We start from the raw sequence: 21335 nt of genomic DNA on the forward strand, positions 1-21335 counted from the left end.
AATCAGGGACATAAGTCTTGTTCATTCTTCTGGTGATGCCTATTAACTCTTCTGCAAAAAAGAACATTTGAGGTAATTACTGAGCATGGGTAAGGCCAGGAAAAATGTCTGGCATTGTGATGGGTTGAAATTACAGAAGTCCCTTTGGGGTTGTATTCTGATCATAGCCTTTCTACTCTCTGGGGCCAGATCCTCTGGTGTTCCCCAGACAAGGCACAAAATTGGGCTGTCCGTGCTTTGCAGAGCAGCACTGACAGTGAACTAATTCAGCTCTAGGAGGACTCAGTTCTGAAGGCTGAGCATCGAGGAAACCAATCCCCAAACAGGACTATAACACCAAGTAAGTCCATCTTACTCTACGTAAGCTTCAAATCAGAATTGATCTTTTACTGTAACTTGGGTCTACAGTAGGGATGTTAAAAAGTGGTTATTTTAATAATTGTGTAACCACTAAATTTCTTAAGTTACATGGCTAGATACCCCTGGGAGCATGGTCAGCAGCCAGTGCATTCCCCTGTACCTGAGGTAGCAGCGTGGGGTGGCAAGCAAAAGCTGGTCCATGAGGACAGCCAGTTTAAGAACTGGCTCCCATGAACGGATGGCTCGGCATGCCATGGGAGCTGCCCCTTGCTGCTGCCTTTGCTCCAGAGGCAGCAGCAGCATGGGGGTGACAGGTGGCTCCCCTGTGTGTTTTTCTTTGAAAAGTCAGACCACCAGGCTGGGACTGAGCCAGCCTGCTAGTCCGAGTTTTAAATAGAGTACTTGGAGGAGGGGGTTTGTTGAGGTTAACCGGAACTGTTAACCAATAATCAATCATTTATTGGTTAAATGCTTAGACAACTAACTGCTAGTATCCCTAGTCTATAGCTTCTTCAGAGGTCTTTTGTAGCCTCTTAAGGTGTCCCAGACAGTTTCAAAAGCTAGCTGAAGACAAAGGCTTCCAGTTGCTTAAATAAACTTTCCTCTGTACAGGAATACTTTGTTTTGCATCTCCCTGTAGAACTGAAGAATGAAATCACCCTTTTAATAAATTATATCTACCATTATGTAATCTCATGAAATGTGGCCCAATTTTTATAAATGAGAATTGGATTAATTTATTAGTAACCTGTTAAGAACTGCCTTTGAAGAATCTGTTTACTTTTTATGTATTGTAACTGAAACCCTATTTTAAACTGTTGATACTTTGTAACGAAAGTTATAGCGATCTCTGTTATAGCGATCCCCAACCTTTTTGTGCCCAATAGCACATTCATATTTTCAGAAGAGTGGCAGATGCCAACAATTTTTCAAGGCTTATTTTGTATTTGTGCATTAAATAATATGAAAAATATCATATTTAATATTACATAATATATGAATCCATAAGATTAAAAAAAGGTAATTTTACATGTCAAAGGTATTATTTAAATTATTTGCCCTCCCCCCCCTTGGAGAAAAAATAGAAAAAAGGTGTCAAATGCGCAAATTGAAGGCTATCTTTATATTAAATATGAACTGGATACATTTGATAGAAACTTAATTTAGCTGGATAATTATTTTAATTATATTGTAATTAATTTTTAAACAAAATTCTGCATTAATAAAAAGGGGATGTCAAAATGCTGAGCAAAAAAAAGCACCCTCCCCCCCCCAAAATCATGGCACCTTTAAATCTCTCACTCCCCATCCCTACCATGTCCCCACCATCTGCTACCATGTCTCCTCCCCTTGCTCCATCAGCTCCCCAGTGCTTGCTGTGCCCCAACCTCTCACCCTCCTCTGCTGTCCTGACCACTGCCCTTAGCCCTCCTGAGACCTGCTCCTCTCCACCAGCCCTTCTCTCCACCCTGTGCCCACTCCTCCAGTAGCCCCACTCTGATCATATGAGCTACCCCCTCTCCTAACACCTCCCTCTACATACCTGCCCTGCCTCTCTCCCCTGGTGCTGGTCACTCCCCTGCAGGTGTCTTCCCTTTTGCTTCACCCCCAGAATCCTCTGGCACCTGCACCTTCCCTTAGCCCTGCACCCTCTTGATGCCTCCCCCTTTTTCCCTGATTCCCACCCCCTTACTACTCTCTGCCCCCGTTCCCCTGATGCCCGTGCTCACACATGAGTTGCTCCATCCCCGCCTTTCTCATGCCCACCCCTTCTTTCAAGCCTTCTCCCAGCATCTCCCTCTCCCCACTCTAGTCCCCAATGCCCTTATCCTCTCCTCTCCCAGCATCACTCTGTCCCGGCTCCCACTGACACCTCCCCTCTTGCCCTTTTCCTCATTGTCTCCACTTGGCCCCCTGGCATTTGTCTCTCCTCCATGCTGTCCTTTGGTGCCTTCCCCTTTCTTCTCCTGACCTGCCCCTCTCCCCTCAGCACAAGCCCCTTCCTCTCCCACCCCTTCCCCCTATTTTTCCTGCACCCTCATCTTCTGCCTTCCAGTTTGACATCACAGCACGCTGGGTGTCTCCCCTCTCAGCTGTTGCGTGGGCGCTTGAACACACCTCGCATGCGCTCCCTCAGATGTCTTGCGAACCAGCGTCTCCCCTCTCAGCTGTTGCACAGCGGCATGTGCATCCTGTGATAGTCTTGTGCACCCCTTGGAGTGCATGCACCCCACTTTGGAGACCACTGTTTTAAAACACTGGCATGGGTGCACAAAATGCCCAGGTGGGCACCATGGTGCCTGTGGGCACCACGCTGGGGACCCCTGCTCTATTACTGTAATGCATACTGATAACAGATAAGTCTTCCTGCTCTCTGGGGCCAGATCCTCGGGTCTTCCCCAGACAAGGCTCATTAGTAAACATTCAGTGTCTCTTCCACTCACTACTGCCTCTGTATCAGAAGAGGCAATGCTGGGGAAAAGGATCAGCAGGGAAGCAGGAACCAGTACACGTATGGAGCCAGCTTTCAGTTGTTACCTAAATTAAACACATTTTAACATATCTGTATTGTAACTGAAACCTGATTTTAAAGTTTGTACTACCTTAGCACTGTTTACAGGCAGTAGTGTCTATAATCTCATTTTTAAGTGTGAATATGGTTGTGTGTGTGTATAAATGGTTCCCAACCTTTTTTATGCAGTTGACTGGCAAACCCATTGACACACACAAAAAAGTTAAGTCTAAAAGTTATTTGCATATTATTATGGTAATTAATTTTAAGAGGTCATGTGTTAGTTTACATCACATCTGTGTACATATAATACATTTCATAATGGATCAGAGTTTGCTGATATCTACAACACTAAAAAAGACACACAGAAAGAATTCCCCTCTGGCTGCTAGGAGGGGCAGCCCCTCTCCCAGAGGCAACTAGTGCCTGCAGAGGGAGGGGCAGGGAGTATGTGGAGCACCCTATTTAGCTATTTGAATTTTGTCAGGGGCATAGGAGCGGATACCTCAAGTGCTACCACAGGTCACTTCTCCCTTCCGCCCCTGTACATGGGGTGGGGGAGCTCCCTTGTCCCCTCCTGTACAACTCCTGGCCTGTGTCGCTCACTTCCCCAGCCAAGCTGCTCTTGCTCCCACAGTCTCCCTGTTTTCCCTCCCTGTGACTCACCCTTAGTTTCCCTTCCATTGCACTCCTGCTCCTATCTGCTCCATAAATCTCCCCAACCTCCCTTCAGAGCCTCCTGCATCCCCCTCCTCACACATCCCTGTTCCCCCCTCATGCCCCTTTTCAGCCCTCCCTCCCCCCAGGGCTGGCTCCTCCTGACCCCACATACGCAGGCAGCCCGGGGCCAAACCCTCCCCTTGCAGCTCGGGGTGGTGTGTGTCGCTTACCTGGCCTCCAAACACTACCTGCCCTGGGGCAGGGTATGGTTAGGGCTCTAGTCAGTTTGGGGGTAATGCCCTGGGATAGGGTTCCCCTCCCCACTGCAGCCCAGACTCTGGGGGCCCTGCCACAGCTGCCGCTGGAGCTGAGGCCTGGAGCCTGACCCCAGAGTCCCTGTCAGCAGCGGCTGCGAATTGCTTCCTGCTCCTGCCCTGAGCCAGGGATAGTTTCCCCCAGTTCCTGCTGCTGGGTCCTAGTGTGGCACCCACCACACTGCAGCCCCTGCTTGCAGCTGCTGGGTCCTAGTGCAATACCCAGTGTGAAGCAGCATGCTGTGGCCTGACACCAGTCTGCAATCTGGGGGGGTTAGGAACCACTGGTCTGGGTGACTAGCTGCTAGCATCACCTTGATAGCCAAAGAATAATGCCACCCACCCAATAGAGAGAGGCAAAAGCACCATCAAGAAAAGATTAAAGTCACATCTGCTATTAAGTGCTGACTCATGGTCACAGTGCCATGGGGCAGTGGGACAACATTGGATCTGAGGACTAAAACACAAAGAGATAGGCACAAAACTATAAAATTGTTTTTTGTATTCTATAATCATCCTTCAGAATCATCGCTGCACACCGACATGAGCCAGCTCCCCTCCTCATGTCTAGACCACCTGGCCAGTAGACTAGCATAAGCAACAGAGGCCGGTAATTATATCCCATCTATAAAACCACGGGCATGAGTGTGTATATGTATGGTGGACAATTTTAGTAGCTAGGGGCAAAAAGGGCATGTTGTTTCAAAATAACAAAAGCAACCATACACACTACCAAGCTTGTTATTTAAAATAACTTATTTTGAAATAACCTGGTAATGTAGACATAGCCTAAATGAATTGATTTCACAGTAAACCCAGCATATTGCCTTGTCCCCTAAATAAGAGTTTGCTAGTTCTATTTCTACAAGTGTAACATCCCATTCCCATGAAAAATTACCAGATCCAAGATAAGATTCCAGGATGAGGTGGCATGATCACATGTCTTTGTAGGACCAACCCACAATTTCAGCTTACAGGACAAACAACAATCTGTGAATAACGGAGTCATTTAGTTTCCAGGGAACCCATAATGGCCCTCATTAAACATATTTAGAACTATAAATAGATTCACACTTCATATTTTTAGCTTCATATACAAGAATGATACATGAACAAAAACAGAATATATACAGTCAGCCAATTATAACAAAATTGGTATGTTACATAAGGTATTTTGTGTAAAACCTAGTTATGCATATTTGTATTCACAAGCCAATTCTCATAAGGCATGGGGAGGATATCACAGTTATGTCTTGACTTAAAAAAAGCTTCAAATCCGTGTACAATAGCCTATCAGAAAATAATTATCCCTAAAATACCTATGGTGTTGGACAAGGACACAAATGAAAAAAATAAATTTGAATTTTACAAGTGTCAATGTTAATTTACAGTTTTATTAGTAACAATGGGAAGGAATATTTTAAAATACAATGTTATTCCTTAATGCACTCAGCCTTGCCCATTCCATGTAGATCTGGAAGGGACCAGACAGGATCAACATAATCCAGTCACCGTAAAGTGAGGTAGGACTAAGTCAATCAATATTCTTGACAGGTGTTTGGAGGTATTTAAGAATAAGGCAGGCAAGACAGGGATTCCACAAACTCCCTTGAAGCCTATTCCTGTGCTTTACTACCCTTATAATTAAAAAGTTTCCCCTAATATCTAGCCTGAACCTTCCTTGCTGAAGGAGAACAATTCATCACAGTTTTTAACATATTTACAGTCACCACCTCCTAGCTGTCTTATCAAGACTAAATATTTTTTTTAAATCTTCCATCACAGGTTAGGTTTGCGAAATCTTTCATATTTGTGGCTCTCTCTCTCTCTCTCTCTCTCTCTCTCAAAAAAAAAAAAAGACAAGCTGTAAAGTACAGAACCTTGATCTAGACACAGTACTCCAGCTGAAGCCTCACCAGTGTTGACAAGAATGAGTTATTTTCTGTGTCCTAGATTTAACACTCCTGTTAATATGCCCTGGAATGATTGGTCATTGCACCACACTGACTTGTATTCAATTTGTGATTCACTACATCACCCCAGATCCTTTCCAGCAGCGCTACTTCCTAGTTAGGAATGAAATCAAATGCATAACCTCAAAATGGAGAATCACTAAGTGTATACTTCCCTCTTTTTATTTATTTTCACCTTGTTGATTTCAGGCCTTTTCTCCAATTTATCAGGTTCCTTTTGAATTCTAGTTCTGTTCTCCTAAGTACCAGCAATCACTCCAAGTTAGGTGTCACCCGCAAACCTGATCTGCAACTCTTTTTGATGGCTTGGATGCCATCTGATGTGCTGAATATACCACTTAGCCTGCCTTTTCTACCAGCCTGGGCACCCTTTAACTCTGTCTTGCTGGGCCAGGCTCACAAGCCTTTTCTTGTCAAGCACACGGGCAGGGCCAAACCAGCTGATGAACATTACAGACAGTGAGTTCAGCTCTAGGAAGACACACCTTAAGGGACTTGCCACAGTTGCAGGTATTCGCCTACCTTGGAGTACAAATCCAGTCATATAAAATTCACATTCTCCTTCAATGTGAAGGATAGAATCATAGAATCATAGAATAATAGGACTGGAAGGGACCTCAAGAGGTCATCGAGTCCAGCCCCCCGCCCTCAAGGCAGGACCAAGCTCCGTCTACACCATCCCTGACAGATGTCTATCTAACCTGTTCTTAAATATCTCCAGAGAGGGAGATTCCACCACCTCCCTTGGCAATTTATTCCAATATTTGACCACCCTGACAGTTAGGAATTTTTTCCTAATGGCCAATCTAAACCTCCCCTGCTGCACTTTAAGCCCATTACTCCTTGTCCTGTCCTCAGAAACCAAGAGGAACAAATTTTCTCCTTCCTCCTTGTGACACCCTTTTAGATATTTGAAAACCGCTATCATGTCCCCCCTTAATCTTCTTTTTTCCAAACTAAACAAGCCCAGTTCATGAAGCCTGGCTTCATAGGTCATGTTCTCTAAACCTTTAATCATTCTTGTCGCTCTTCTCTGGACCCTTTCCAATTTCTCCACATCTTTCTTGAAATGTGGCGCCCAGAGCTGGACACAGTACTCCAGCTGAGGCCTAACTAGTGCAGAGTAGAGCGGCAGAATGACTTCACGAGTTATGCTTACAACACACCTGTTGATACAACCTAGAATCATATTTGCTTTTTTTGCAACAGCATCACACTGTTGACTCATATTCAACTTGAATATGTTGATACATATACAACTTTGTGCGTTAGAAATTACATAATCCAGGTTATATAATATACTTTTTCCTATTTATTGTCTACCAAAAGGTGTATTAAGTGCATAGAGAGATGGTAATCTGCTTTGTTCTGTTTGCTAAGAAAATAATACAAAGCACACAAACTAAGCTCAATTCACTAAAAAAAATTGGCTACAAATAATAATTCCTCACCCTGGATATTGTTTTAGGTAGAGTCCTTCACAGGCCAGAGGTGTCCTTCTAGCCTGGGTCCAGCAGTTCTTCTCCCTTTCTCCTTCTGTTACTCCTTTTGTTTCTAGGTGGTTACAAGTATCTCTGTGGATGTGGTGGCAGAGGTGAAGCAAACTGAAGGTACTGTTTCCTTCCAATAGCTCCATAAGGCGTGAATCCTTTGTTTTTCCACTGGAGGTGTATGGAATCAAAGTGTAACAGTACAAGGTGGTGGTTAGTATCAGGCGACCGGGTCACCTGACTCTACAGCATCCGTGAGTCAGTAATAGTATATCCACAGGGAAGCCAACCAAACCAAACCTTTTCACAGTCCATTGTTCTTGCTCTCTCTCGCTTTTCCATTGTTGGTCCTGAAGTGCTAGCAGGGGGTGTCACCCAAAATAGCACAGCTGGAATACAGAGTCAATATTTTTAACTTCAGTTACAAAAATGATACATGCATACAAATAGGATAATCACATTCAGTAAATCATAATCTTTCCAATGATACCTTATGTACTTTATGTAAGATAACCCACATATCAGTTATATTCATTAGGATAAGCATATTTTCATAAAGAATATGGAAGGTAATGTCACATACTTCATTATTCAAGTAATTAAATGAAAATATTTAATATACTATACCCAGGAAAGATCCCTGCAAGACCCTGCTAGATACACCCCCATTTTGACAATAAACCATAGATAACTACTCTAAGTACAGGCAGTCCCCGGGTTACGTACAAGATAGGGACTGTAGGTTTGTTCTTAAGTTGAATCTGTATGTAAGTCGGAACTGGCGTCCAGATTCAGACACTGCTGAAACTGACCGCCAGTTCTGACTTACATACAGAATCAACTTAAGAACCCCAGGCGTCCCCAAGTCAGCTGCTGCTGAAACTGATCAGCAGCTGATTCCAGGAAGCCCGGGGCAGAGCAACTCTGCCTCGGGCTTCCTGTAGTCAGCGCTGGTCAGTTTCAGCAGAAGCTGACTTGGGGACGCCTGGGGCAGAGCAGCTGGGGTGCTACTGGACCAACCCAGCAGCACCCCATCTGCTCTGCCCCAGACGTCCTGATTCAGCCGCTGCTGAAACTGACCAGCAGCGGCTGAATCAGGACCTGGGGCAGAGCAGCTGGGGTACTGCCGGGTTGGTCCAGTAGTGCCCACGGGCGCTGCAGGACCAATCGGCAGCGCCCCAGCTGCTCTGCCCCAGAGTCCAAAACAAAAGCCTGGTCTGCTGGGGGGGGGGGGGGGGAGAGCACACTAGCTGCGCCCCCCCCCCCCCAGCAGACCAGGGACACGGGGAGCAGAGCCGCAGCGGCAGCGGGGTGCCGCGCCTCTGAGGCTTTGCTCTGGCAAAGCCTCTGAGGCGCGGACCCCCCCCCCCCGGCTGCGGCTTCAGTCAGGGTGCCTGTGGTCTGCTGGGGACCGTCCCCAGCAGACCACAGGCACCCGGACTGAAGCCTCAGAGGCGCGGGGAACCGCCGCTGCTGCCACTCCAGTCTGGATGCCTGTGGTCTGCTAGGGACGGTCCCCAGCAGACCACAGGCACCCGGACTGAAGCCGCAGCCGCGGGGGGTCCCGCGCCTCTGAGGCTTTGCCAGAGCAAAGCCTCAGAGGCGCGGGGAACCGCCGCTGCTGCCGCTTTGACTGAAGCGGCAGCAGCGGCGGTTCCCCGCGCCTCTGAGGCTTTGCTCTGGCAAAGCCTCAGAGGCGCGGGACCCCCCCGCGGCTGAGGCTTCAGTCCGGGTGCCTGTGGTCTGCTGGGGACCGTCCCCAGCAGACCACAGGCACCGGGTCTCATGCGGCAGCAGCGGGGGTTCCCGCGCTTCTGAGGCTTTGCTCTGGCAAAGCCTCAGAAGCGCGGGAACCCGCCCGCTGCTGCCGCTTGGGTCCCGGTGCCTGTGGTCTGCTGGGGACGGTCCCCAGCAGACCACAGGCACCGGCACCCAAGTGGCAGCAGCAGCGGTTCCCGCGCTTCCGAGGCTTTGCTCTGGCAAAGCCTCAGAAGCGCGGGAACCCGCCCGGTGCCCCTGGTCTGCTGGAGACGGTCTCCAGCAGACCAGGGGCACCGGAGCAGCTTACGAACGGGGCTTTCTCGCCCTGAGTTCCGGGGCGAGAAAGTTCCGTTCGTAAGTGCGGATCCGACGTAAGTCGGATCCGCGTAAGTCGGGGACTGCCTGTACCGCCTTTCAAGCAGTTATGCATCCATCAAAATAAAATTATTATATAAGAACACATTTCCCTAGGTTACTTAAGAGAATCTTATGTGGGACTGTGTCAAAAACCTTACTAAAAATCATGCTTACAGTTTTCCCCAACACACCCACCAAGGCAATATCCCTTGTGCTAAAAAAACTGACAGGAATCAAAGGTAAACTGACTGGTCTAGAAGTTCATGAGTCATCTCTCCCCCCATGTTTGCCCTTCTCCAAACCTCTAGGATAGGGCTCAGGAACCACAGAAAAATCAGTAAGCAAAACAAAACAAACCCAAACTCTCACTGATGTGGCACCTGACTAGGAAGGAGAAAGACACTCCACATTAGGGATGTAAGGGAGTAGTAGTAAGCCTGTTTGTTGGGTAATTGAGTCTACTACTCCCCTCCCCCCCTGCTACCGCCACCTCTGTGTCAGAGGCAGCGGGGGTGGGGGAAGGAGGGGGAGGCAGTGGATTGAAAAGCAGGAGCTGGGGGGAGCCCCAAGGAGCTAACCATGCTGAGACTCTGCATTTTGAATGTAGCTGAAGTAAGATCATTGTAAATGTAGTAAGAGACTAGTTGAGTCACTACTCAACTATTCGCTTCCTGTACCCCCGTTGCTTCTATATCATAGGCAGCAAGGGGGAAGAACAGGAGCTGGTGCTGGGGAGAGCTGGCTTTGGGGAGCAAAGGCAGAGGTGCAGCTGGGGACCGGTGCAAGCTGACTGCTTCAGTCCCAGCTCGCACCTGGTCCCATGCTGTGGCTCTGTCTTTTAAACATAGTATATAGCCTTTTAAACATTTAAACAGCAGAGCCGTAGTGTTCCAGAGACTGCTCAGTCCCAGCTTGTGCCACCCATGGGAAGCTAATTGCATGGCAGCTCTGCAGTTTAAATGCAGTAGGAGCTGCCTGTGCACCTGGCTCTTGCTACATTTAAACAGCAGAGCTGCACCAGAGTAGAAAGAACCCTCCCAACTGACTAATCGGGTAGCCAATGGAAATTCCATCAACTCGATTAGCTAATTAATTGTAACTTAACATCTCTGTTCCCCACATTCCCCTCACACACCCGAGCCTGGGGGGCTCGGCCTAATAGACTTTATGTGCCAGTCCCACCACAGAGCTGGAGCACCAGTGTGGGCTTCCCAATGCTGGGGTGTCCCTTGAGCCTTGGAGGCTGGATCCAGGCAAGGCCCAGGGGCTGGATGTGGCTCCTAGCTTAGGTTCCCCACCCATGCTCTAGGAGTTTCCCCCATCCTCCATGAGCTCTCAAAGATAATCACCAAGGATTCCAAGGCCCCCAGGACCAGAGTTGCTGGGGGCCAGCTGAAGCTGCTGAGACAGGACAACTGAAGCCGGAGCTGCTGGGGCCACAGGTGGTGGGGGCTGCTCCTATCAACTGGATCCTCTAGTTAACAGTAAATATGGCCCCCACAGATAGGGGCTGTTGCCAGCCTGCACCGCTGCTGCCCTGCGTTGCTGCCTCTGTATCAGAGGCAGCAGCATGGGATGACAGGTGGCTCCCCTGCATGCTCTTCATTTAAAACTCAGACCAGCAGGCTAGGACTGAGCCAGCCTGCCAGTCCAAGTTTTAAATGCAGAGCATGTGGGGGGTGGGAAAGGGGAGCTTCTGCAGTTAACTGGGACCATTAACCAATAAGCAATAGCTTATCAGATACATGGTTATCTGTGTGGCTAACATCTCTACAAAGTACACTATATTAACTGGGTCACCCTTGTACTTCTTTAAGGACATATGGACAAGAGATGGAGGTGGCATGATTTCCCTTTAGGAACACCAATTTGACTCTTCCTCGATATATCATCTTTATGGCTGTGTCTACACTGCACCCCTTTTCCGGAAAAGGGATGCAGATTAGACAAGTCGGAATTGCAAAAGCAGCGGGGATTTAAATTTTCCCCGCTGCATTTGCATGAACATGGCTGCCGCTTTTTTCCGGCTCGGGGCTTTGCCGGAAAAAAGCGCCAGTCTAGACAGGGATCTTTCGGAAAATAAAGCCTTTTCTGAAAGGTCCCTTATTCCTCTTGAAATCAGACCTTTCGGAAAAGGCTTTATTTTCTGAAAGATCCCTGTCTAGACTGGCGCTTTTTTCCGGCAAAGCCCCCAGCCGGAAAAAAAGCGGCAGCCATGTTCATGCAAATGCAGCGGGGAAAATTTAAATCCCTGCTGCATTTGCAATTCCGACTTGTCTAATCTGCATCCCTTTTCTGGAAAAGGGGTGCAGTGTAGACACAGCCTATATGTATGATAGAAATCTGTTCTTTACTGTCATTTCAGCCAACCTCCCTGGTAACTGAAATTGGTTTTACAAGTCTGTAATTGCCAAGATCATCTCTGAAGCCTTTTTAAAAAGCTGTATTACATGAGTTAGCCTCTGTACCAGATGACTGGAGGGTGATGGAAGAAATATTAATATTCAATTTCATATTTAAGTCTCTTCACTTATTTTTGGTGAGTGCCATCTGGTCCTGATGACTTCTTATTGTCTAAATTAGACTTTTGTTGAATCACCTCCTCTACTGATATGTCAGTCTGGGACAGTTCCTCAGATATATTACCTAAAACTAAAGGCTAAGGTGTAGGAATCTCCCTCACATCCTCTGCAGTGAACACAGATGCTAATTATTCATTTAGCATCTCTGCAATGACCTTGTCCTCCCTGAGTGCTGTTAGCACCTTAATCGTCTAGTGGCTCTATTGATTGGTAGCCTCTCTGCTTCTGATGTGCTTAAAAATTGTTTTTAGTCTGCAAATTCTCTTTTGGTCACCTAATTAAAACTTTTAGGCTATGTCTACATTGGCATGATCTTGCACAAATACTCTTTAACACAACAGTTCTTGCGTGAAAGTATTTGCGCAAGAGAGCGTCTACACTGGCACAGATGCTCTTGCGCAAGAGCATCTGTGCCAGTGTAGACGCTCTCTTGTGCAAGAAAGCTCTGATGACCATTATAACCATCGGGCTTTCTTGCACAAGAAATTCATATTGCCTGTCTACACTAGCCTCTTGCGCAAGAACAGTTGAGCAAGAGGGCTTATTCCTGAGCGGGAGCATCATAGTTCTTGCGCAAGAAGCACTGATTTCTCACATTAGAATGTCAGTGTTCTTGCACAAGAACTCCCCGCCAGTGTAGACAGAAAGCATGTTTTTTGCGCAAAAGCAGCCGTTTTGGCGCAAGATCGCACCAATGTAGACACAGCCTTACACTTTAGTTGCCAAAGGTTATACTTTAAGGATGTTAAAATGTGGTTAACTGACTAGTCGTCTAGTCCAGGGGTCTCCAAACTACGGCCCGGGGGCCGGATGCGGCCCGCGAGGCCCTCTCATCCGGCCCGTGGAGACCTTTTTGGATTCAAAGGCAGAAGAAGTGAGATTGTTTCAAAACCCATTTGAAGCAGATGTGGCCAGTTGCCCAGATGAACTGCAGCTGGAAGTCATTGAGTTGCAAGCAAATGACCTCCTTAGGGACAAGTTCAAAATAGGACTGGTGGGTTTTTACCAGTTTTTGCCCAAGGAAGACTTTCCTAATGTCAAAACTTTTGCATCAAGGTACCTTTCAATCTTTGGAACAACATACCTGTGTGAACAAACATTTTCAAGAATGAAATACGTGAAGAACAATTTGAGAACAAACTTGTCCGATGATAATCTCAGGTCACTGTTGATGTTAGGGACAACAAATCTAAAGCCAGAAATGTCTGCTATTTTGGCATCCAGGAAACAATTTCACCATTCACACTAATACAGGTGTTCATGTGTAGTGTATGAATGTGTTATTAAATAATAACTGAATAAAATAATATTAAATAAATAATTAAAAACAACATCCATGTTTTGATTGTTTTTTATTTGGACCTCAAGTGTGTAGTCGGCCCCCGAACTGCTGTTTGATAGTTAATGCGGCCCTCGGGCTGAAAAGTTTGGAGACCCCTGGTCTAGTCGATGGAATCTCCTAGTGGATAGGCACTTCTGCATTCCTCCTTTGAAATATACAAGAGGAATGCAGAACTCCCCATACATCCCAGGGCCCACATACAGCCCCGGAAGTACTGTTGACTCCTGGATGCACGTGGTATGCCTGCTTTGAAATGCACAAAAGTCCCCAGCAGGGGCTCTTGTCCATTTCTAAGCCATGGAGCTTGGGGTCAGCGGAGAACTGTGAGTCCCCCACTGACCCTGGGCTCCATGCTACACAGCATGCCACTGGGAGCCCCCAGATGGCCCTAGGCTCCACAGTAGATGTCCCTTTGAAAGGCGCAGAGATGGCAGTTTCAAAGGGGAAGTTGCCGCACAGCTGATTAGCTGTGCGATGGCTTTTCCTTTGAAACTACTGCCTCTGCGCTTTTTAAAGGGGCAGCTATGGAGCCCTGGGTGAGCTGGGGACTCCCCAGCTGACCCCAAGCTCCACAGCTACACCTTTGAAAGGCACATAGGCAGCATTTTAAAGGGGCAGCTGCTGCACAGCTGATCCACAGACCAGTTGTGCAGTGACTGCCCCTTTGAAAAGCTGCTTTGGGGTTTCAAAGTTTCACTTTAAAGTACCCCTCCCCCGCCTTTGCTGCCCCTATCTTATAGAGGCAGCAAAGAGGGATAGGGGGATATCGACTAGTCAAAATGCTTATTGGATATTTGACTAGCCTGTTACATCCTTATTATGCTTCTTTCAGTTTTCCTCAATAAAAATTAGAGACCCAATCCTAAAAATATTCCTTTTTTTGCCTGTAACCATGTTTTACTTTGCTCTTTAATCATGGCAGCATATTATTGTTTTTTTACTTGGAGTATAAGTTATAAATTAATTTTAGACTCTATTTGTTGTTTTTAAATAGTTCCCATGCACTTTGCATACGTGTCATGCTTATGATCGTTCCTTTTAAATTTCCATCTATTAAGTTAGTCATTTTTGTGTAGTTCCCTTAATTGAAGTTAAATGCTACTGCGATGGGTTTCTTTAACATTTTTCATTCCAAAAGGATTTTAAATCATGGTCACGATTACTGAAAAGTTCAGCTATAGAGACTTCTTCCACCATATCCTGCATTGTACATAGGACTAAATTTACAACAACCTCTCCCAAAGCGGGTGCCAGGACAAGTTGCCAACCCCTCCCCCCAAAAAACATCACCAGTCATTTAACAGGGCTAGAAAATTTATCTCTATATGCCTTTCTGAGATGACATACATCCAATAAACATATAAGGACAGTTGAAATTTCCTATTATTGTACTTTCTGCCTGTGTAGCTTCTCTAAGCCCCCACATTCTGCAACTGTCACCATCCTGGTTTGGTGGTTGGTACTGTACTCAAACTGCTATACATTCATAGTTCAAGCACAGAATTTATATCTATTGAGATTCTACGGTACTATTTGATTCATTTAAGAGTTTTACTTTATTTGATGCTATTGCTTTCTTTCACATTTAGGGCCACGAGTACAACCTATTTTCTCATTCCTTTATATTTTCCTGGATAGCATCACCCCATCCCACTGATCATCCTCATGCCGCTAATTTTTCATGAGGACTACGATATCCATATCCTCATTTAATGTCAAGCACTCTAGCTCACCCATATTAATATTTAGACTTCCAGTACTCACATATAACTTGAACATGCTGTCAATATTCAGAGGCAGCCCCCATGCAGTATATTTAAATAGAACTCTTATGTTGGACTGTTTTTCACTATCTCCCACCTGTACTTCACCAATTTCTTTCTTCTTTACCAGGACTTGTACTTCTCCCTTTAGTAATTTCATCCCATTCATGAGTAGTACACTGTTCACAATCTTCTTAATTGGACATTCAAGGTCTCACTTTTTCGCCTATAGTGATAGAAATGTAGACAAATGTGATTTGTCCTTTTCATGTGTGTTCATGTTTTTAACTGTATCCTGTGGTATATATGGTTGTGACTATTTTCTTCCACTATTTGATCTGAGGAAGTGGGTCTGGCCCACGAAAGCTCCTCACCTAATAAACCACCTTGTTAGTGTTTAAAGTGCTGCACAGTCCTGCGTTTTTTCCTCCTACGGCATTCAAATGATCTTCTTGCTGCCTTCCCCGTCCCTTGACCAGTGTGACTCGCTTGGTGCCTTGTCCCCGGGCCCGACGCTGACCGGTCCCTGCGGTAGCTACTTGGCAATCACCGCCCGGCGGCGGCTCCTTTCGGCCACTTCCGCCGACTCTGCCCCGCTCGCTCGGGATCCGCAGCGCTGGTAGCGTCCTACCCCGCGGGCAGTGAGGACGAGCGGCAGCTGTCCAGGCAGGGCACGAGGATTGTCGCTGTGTCAGGCTGCCCCACTCGAGGGCGGAGCCAACAGCCGGCACGCACCGGAAGCTACCTCAGGCGGCAAACCAGCGCGGGCCGCGGAACAAGTCGTCGCGCGAAACACGCGCGCGCGCGCCGTCCCTGCGAACCCTGGCCCCGCCTCCTCTTGAGCGGCCCGTGCGCGCGCGCGGTGACGCAAGACGCTCGCAGCGTGCTGATGCGGAGGGGGAGTCTCTACCCGGTGCCCGACTCCCATCATGGCGGCGGGGGGAGGCGGCGGCGGCGGCGGCCGGGGGGGCAGTGGCCCCAGATGGGGCGGGGGCCGGGCCGCCGCGCAGGAGAAACTGCCAGTGCACGTGAGTGCGGGGTTCTCCCCCAACCCCGCCCCGGCCCATTCCACAAGAGGTAGCCCCGGGCCTGCCGCGACCCCTGGCGCCCCTCCCCCCGGGCCCCGCCCGCGCTGCATCCAGGCTAACCCCTGCGCTCTCCCACACAGCGCCCCTCCCCTCGGGGAGAATACCCCGCATGGCCCCTCTTCCTCCCCCCGCACTTCACCCAGGATAGCCCCTGTGTCCACTCAAGCGCCCCCCCCCCCCCCTTGGGCCTGACCTCCCTCCCTCTTCGGCGAGCCTCCACTAGGGATGTGAAAAGGTAACTGTCGCCTGGGAGCTTGCAGCAGACTGCTCCACCCCAGGCTGCCGCCTCCGCCTGAGCTTGGACCCTTTGGAGCCAGGCTGGAGGAGTCCCCTGCCTGGGACCCCACTTACTCAGTAAATCAGTTAAATCTAACTTTTAACCGATTCAGTGGGGTTTTACATCCCTAACCCCCATCTCTCTGCAAGCCCATTAATCTTCCCCGTGGGCCCTCAGACTATAAGTGGCCTTGCATTCTGCCCTCCACCTTGGCTCAGTCCCAACTACCTCCCGCTCCCCTGCAGGTGGAGGATGCACTTTCCTACCTGGACCAGGTGAAGATTCGGTTTGGCAGTGATCCTGCCACCTACAATGGCTTCTTAGAGATCATGAAGGAGTTCAAGAGCCAGAGGTAAGGTGAATTCCAACCCATCCAGTAGCCACTGCTATAGTGCTCTTCCTCTCAGATATCCCATTTTGCTCTAGCATATTCCCCTGCTCCTAGTACTTTTCTTAGAGAACCCCAGACCATAGTGCCAGCACCCAACTTTAGAACCCCCCCCCACTGTTCATCCCCACACAAAATATCATGAAGTACTCCCCTGCCTCCGTGCTCATTTTCAGCATACCATTAGCGGAATCTGATCCTCAGACCTTCCAAGCTCATGCAAGAAGCATGTTTCCTCAGTTCTATTAGATTATTGAAGAGTTAAATTCCAGATGGAAAAGGGTCCATTTTCCCTTACCACAGAGGGTCCAAAATCCCCTTCTAAAGCGCCCATATCAACACCAAAACCAACAAGGAATCTGGTGGCTCTTTAAATTCATTAGGGTATTAGAGCATAAGCTCTGTTATGCTCTGTCAGGGCTATTCCCCGCTCTGGCACTCTGAGTACAGAAGATGGGGGCTCTCAAGGGACTTTAAATACCTGCCTCTCTAAGCTCTGCTTACAAAAACTCCCCCGTCACAGATTTACTGACTTTGTGGGGTAACTGACACCATAAAGTGATTTAACTCTGAAAAAACAGGAAGGAATACTTGAATTCTTTCCCCAGGAGTACCCTTAGCTCTTTTGCCATAAGAGAGCTTGAGAAAAGAAGCAAAAAGTACAGAAAAAGAAACAGTGATGATTCTCTGTTGTGTTCTATCCCTCTGGGGCATCTGGTATTAGCTACTGTTGGTAAACAGGATACTGGGCTACATGGACATTTGGTCTGACCCAGTATGGCTGTCCTTATGTTCTTATGATAGCTGACCTCCAAGCCTAGGCAGACATGCATAGAGCTCTTGTTATCTTCCAGGACACACAAATCAAATCATCGCTTTAAAAAAGATGATTTTATTAACAAATGCAAAGATATACTTGATAAAGCATACTTGGTTGCTAGGTGTTACGGAGCAACTAAGAAAACATATAAAAAACACAAAGAATCATAGTTCTTCAGGCAGTAATTTAAATGGTGAGTGTGGGAGGGAAGGCATAGATTCACACAAGTTTAACTAAACAGCCAAAATTAAAAAAAAAAAACTGATTACAACTAAATACATATTTTCCCTCTACTTATGATCTGTGCTGATCTGCGCTTCCAGGCCCAGTTCACTCCTATGTCCAATATTTTTTTTATAGGCATGGTAATTCTAATTATTGCATCTACTTTCTCCAAACCTAATCTAGAATTTTCCCACAAAGAGAGCAGAGGCAAGATATCTAAATACAATTCAAATGTTAGCACTGTATCCCCTTTGGTTCTTCTGGCCTCCTGCCAACAACCTTGCTAGTTACCTGAGCTTAACCGCTTAATCTCAGGTGCTGGCCAGCACTCCTATCCATCACATGCCCTAATATCTTAATAAATGTGTTAGTCTTTAAAATGCCACTGGACTCCTTGTTTTTGTTGAAACAGACTAGCATGGCTACCCCTCTGAAATATATCAACACCATTCATCAGCCCTAATTTCAGGTAGACAATAAGTCTTGTATATCTCAGCTCACTCACTCAGGGAATCAGAACCTAAAAAGGGGGTGAAAAAGCGAGATTTTGTAGCACCCAAAACACCAGATGTATAGGGAAGAACATCCCCTTCAGCTAATCCACATCCTCAAGTCTCTGTCTTGTCCCATAAACAGAACCATCACGTTGGGAGGAGCTTGCTAATTATTAGCACTTTCACTTCATTTGGGCCTTCTAGTTCTCTTGGTCTTTTACAGTGTCACAGACTTTCCAGAATAGACACTTGGTCACACACTGGTATTCTATAGCATTGGGGCTAATGGATCCAATGTGTACCTCATTTGGAGAGTTTTGTCTTTAGACTTGGGGATGGGAAAAGGAGTTTCTTACTGTCATCTGTACATCTGGCCTTAACATAGCAAAATACATACATTGTATGTTCAGTGTTTATATTCAGGATGGGGGAGTATCCTTACTGTGGTATATGGACACCCAGAGAGTTAGAATAATTCAATTTGCTGCAGTATAATTTCTCTTCCTAGAGTTTTCTCTAGAAAGCTACAAGAACTCTGGACAGTTTATAGTCTTCAGGGAAGTCGGTGTTATTTTGATGCTGAAGTCTATTAAATTCCCTAATTGCTAATAAATGTTACTGCACTTCTTACTTTTTCTGTATTTTACTTTGCTTGAAGTTAACGACCTGTTTTTGGTTCTAGCATTGATACTCCTGGTGTAATCAGGCGGGTTTCTCAGCTGTTTCATGAACATCCTGACCTCATTGTAGGATTCAATGCTTTCCTCCCTTTGGGCTACAGAATAGAGATTCCAAAGAATGGGAAGTTAAGTATACAGTCGCCACTGGCTAATCAGGTATGTTAAAATGCTTGGATTAATTTAAATGAATCATAATGCATGTGCATGAATTTGGACATGATGTTCCGGGTCTGCATAATAGATGAGTTGATTTGCCTTTATTGCAGTTTGGTAACATGTTTTGCAGGGTATTCTGGTACCATGACATAGGGGTGAGAACATAAATAAAATATAATTTCTTTAAAAAACATGTAATAGTTTTAGTGTGCCCTAAAGTGAAGCTCCTATACACTGCTGGTCAAATGCTTCAATCAAATTTGAAAGTTAAAAATCATGGCTTGCTGAATGTATACATTCAATAAGTCTTTTTATAATCACACTTAAATTTAAAAAATATGTTTGAAAATATCATATTTCCACATTCCCATTAAATGCCTGCAAGAACACAAATTTGTACATGGTTTTTCATTTGTATCATAAGAATGTCCATATTGGGTCAAACAAAAGGTCCATTTAGCCTAGTGTCCTGTCTTCTGACAACAGCCAATGCCAGGTATCCCAGAGAATGAACAGAACAGATAATTGAGTGATCCATCCCATCACCCATTCCCAACTTCTGGAAAACAGAGGATGGGGAATGCCCTCCCTGCCCATGTTGGCTGATGGGCATTGATGGACCTATCCTCCATGAAGTTATCTGGTTAATTTTTTAACCCTATTTTAGCCTTGGCCTTCACAACATCCTCTGGCAGGGAGTTCCACAAGTTGACTGCATTGTGTGAAGACATACTTCCTTTTGTTCGTTTTAAACCTGCTGCCTATTAATTTCATTTAGTGACTCCTAGTTCTTGTGTTATAAAGGGTAAATAACACTTCCTTATTCACTTTTCTTCACACTAGTCATGATTTTATAGACTTTTGTATATCCCCTCTTAGTAGTCTCTTTTCCAAATTGAAAAGTCCTAGTCTTATTCAATGCTCAGAGCAGTGATGGATTTAGTATTAGCACATAGATAGTCACACTGGACTTCGCATCCTTTTTCACAGTTGTAGAGTTTGAAACCTAAATCTTATCTGAATTTTGTTCAGAAGCTTCTGGCTTTAACTCTGTTCTCTGTTACTTGATGGTCTTTCAGCTTTTGTGTATTTTGATCTCTCCAACACTGAGAAACTTGGCATTTCTGAGAGCTATACTGTCGAACATGTTTCTTGACACCTACAATTCCGTTAGTACAGAGTGTTTTGTATGTTCTTGGCATCACTATTTTCTAAAGTGCAGAAGATATTGGAGTATCACAATTACAAGTGTTAATGAGTTAATTAGTATTGAAGGAAGAATGCAAACATGAGCAGAAGCAGTAGTGACTTATCAGCTTTTTCGTGAACGTATGTTCATTGACTTTTGAGTACAGTAAAACTCCAATTATCTGGCATCCAGTGGTCTGGCACTCCTGATAGTCCAGCACCAACTGGAACCCGGAAGTGCTCCAACCAGCCAGGCAGTTGGAGCTCCTGTAAGCCCCATGCGCACTCATGGGCCGGAAAAGAGAAGGGGAGGAGAGGAGAAGGGGATTACACCCCTGTGACGGGTCTGCTGGACTGCACTGCGTCTGGCAGGGTGGGCGGGGAATGGCGAGGGGCAAATCCTCCATCATTTTGCAGGGAGGCAGGGGAACCCCTGTGCAGCTGCCTGCTACAGGCCAGCTGGAGCTGCAAGCAACCGCGGTGGACTTGGGGAACCGGCGGGGCAGAACTTGGGGAACTGTCGGGTTGATCCCGCAGCGCCGCCCCTCACCTGAGCCGGATTATCGGAAGCCTACCGTAGTTTGTGTTTTTGTCAAGATCATTGTCATTGGGTCCAGGTATAGTATTGGAAAGGCCCTTGAATATGAGACTAGCTCTGGTGGAAGAATTGTTCATGAAAACTGGGCCTTAGAAGGCACTTTACCCTTTGATAAAAGAACACAAAGAAGTGTGTGTGTGTGTGTGTGTGTGTGTGTGTATGAATCTAATGATAAAGTTTGGTTTAATTGTGTTGGCTTAATTGTGCTGAAACTGCCATTAGGTGCTCAGGAACTTACAGGAAACCTGTCCTGTTGGCTGGATCCTGAAACAGAATTGACATGGAAAGAGCCTTGTAGATCATCTTT

The 21335-nt window shown here is 46.4% G+C and overlaps 1 protein-coding gene and 1 long non-coding RNA gene across 5 annotated transcripts in view; one reads left to right on the top strand and one right to left on the bottom strand.

Moving 5' to 3' along the window:
- Window positions 1-15912, bottom strand: part of LOC106731982 (uncharacterized) — a 104326-nt gene extending 88414 nt beyond the window's left edge. The window contains exons 1-2 of one of the 2 annotated variants that reach the window (XR_012896755.2): window positions 15116-15912; window positions 7271-7698 (exon numbers count right to left, since the gene is read on the bottom strand). This is a non-coding gene — a long non-coding RNA (uncharacterized LOC106731982). Of the gene's footprint in view, window positions 1-4854; window positions 7699-15115 lie in introns of those variants that run through there. The other variant, XR_001368220.4, reaches the window with a different exon arrangement.
- A 70-nt stretch (window positions 15913-15982) lies between these two features.
- The window catches only part of SIN3B (SIN3 transcription regulator family member B), a 36503-nt gene continuing 31150 nt past the window's right edge, over window positions 15983-21335 (top strand). The window contains exons 1-3 of one of the 3 annotated variants that reach the window (XM_075903350.2): window positions 15983-16142; window positions 16725-16831; window positions 19089-19242. In XM_075903350.2, coding sequence (XP_075759465.2) covers window positions 16044-16142; window positions 16725-16831; window positions 19089-19242 — 360 coding nt within the window. In that variant the 5' untranslated portion in view covers window positions 15983-16043. Of the gene's footprint in view, window positions 16143-16172; window positions 16192-16724; window positions 16832-19088; window positions 19243-21335 lie in introns of those variants that run through there. The other 2 variants (XM_075903349.2, XM_075903351.2) reach the window with 2 other exon arrangements.

Source organism: Pelodiscus sinensis, chromosome 32, assembly GCF_052426305.1.
Source record: "Pelodiscus sinensis isolate ZL-2025 chromosome 32, ASM5242630v1, whole genome shotgun sequence".
Classification (NCBI taxonomy): Eukaryota; Metazoa; Chordata; order Testudines; family Trionychidae; genus Pelodiscus; species Pelodiscus sinensis.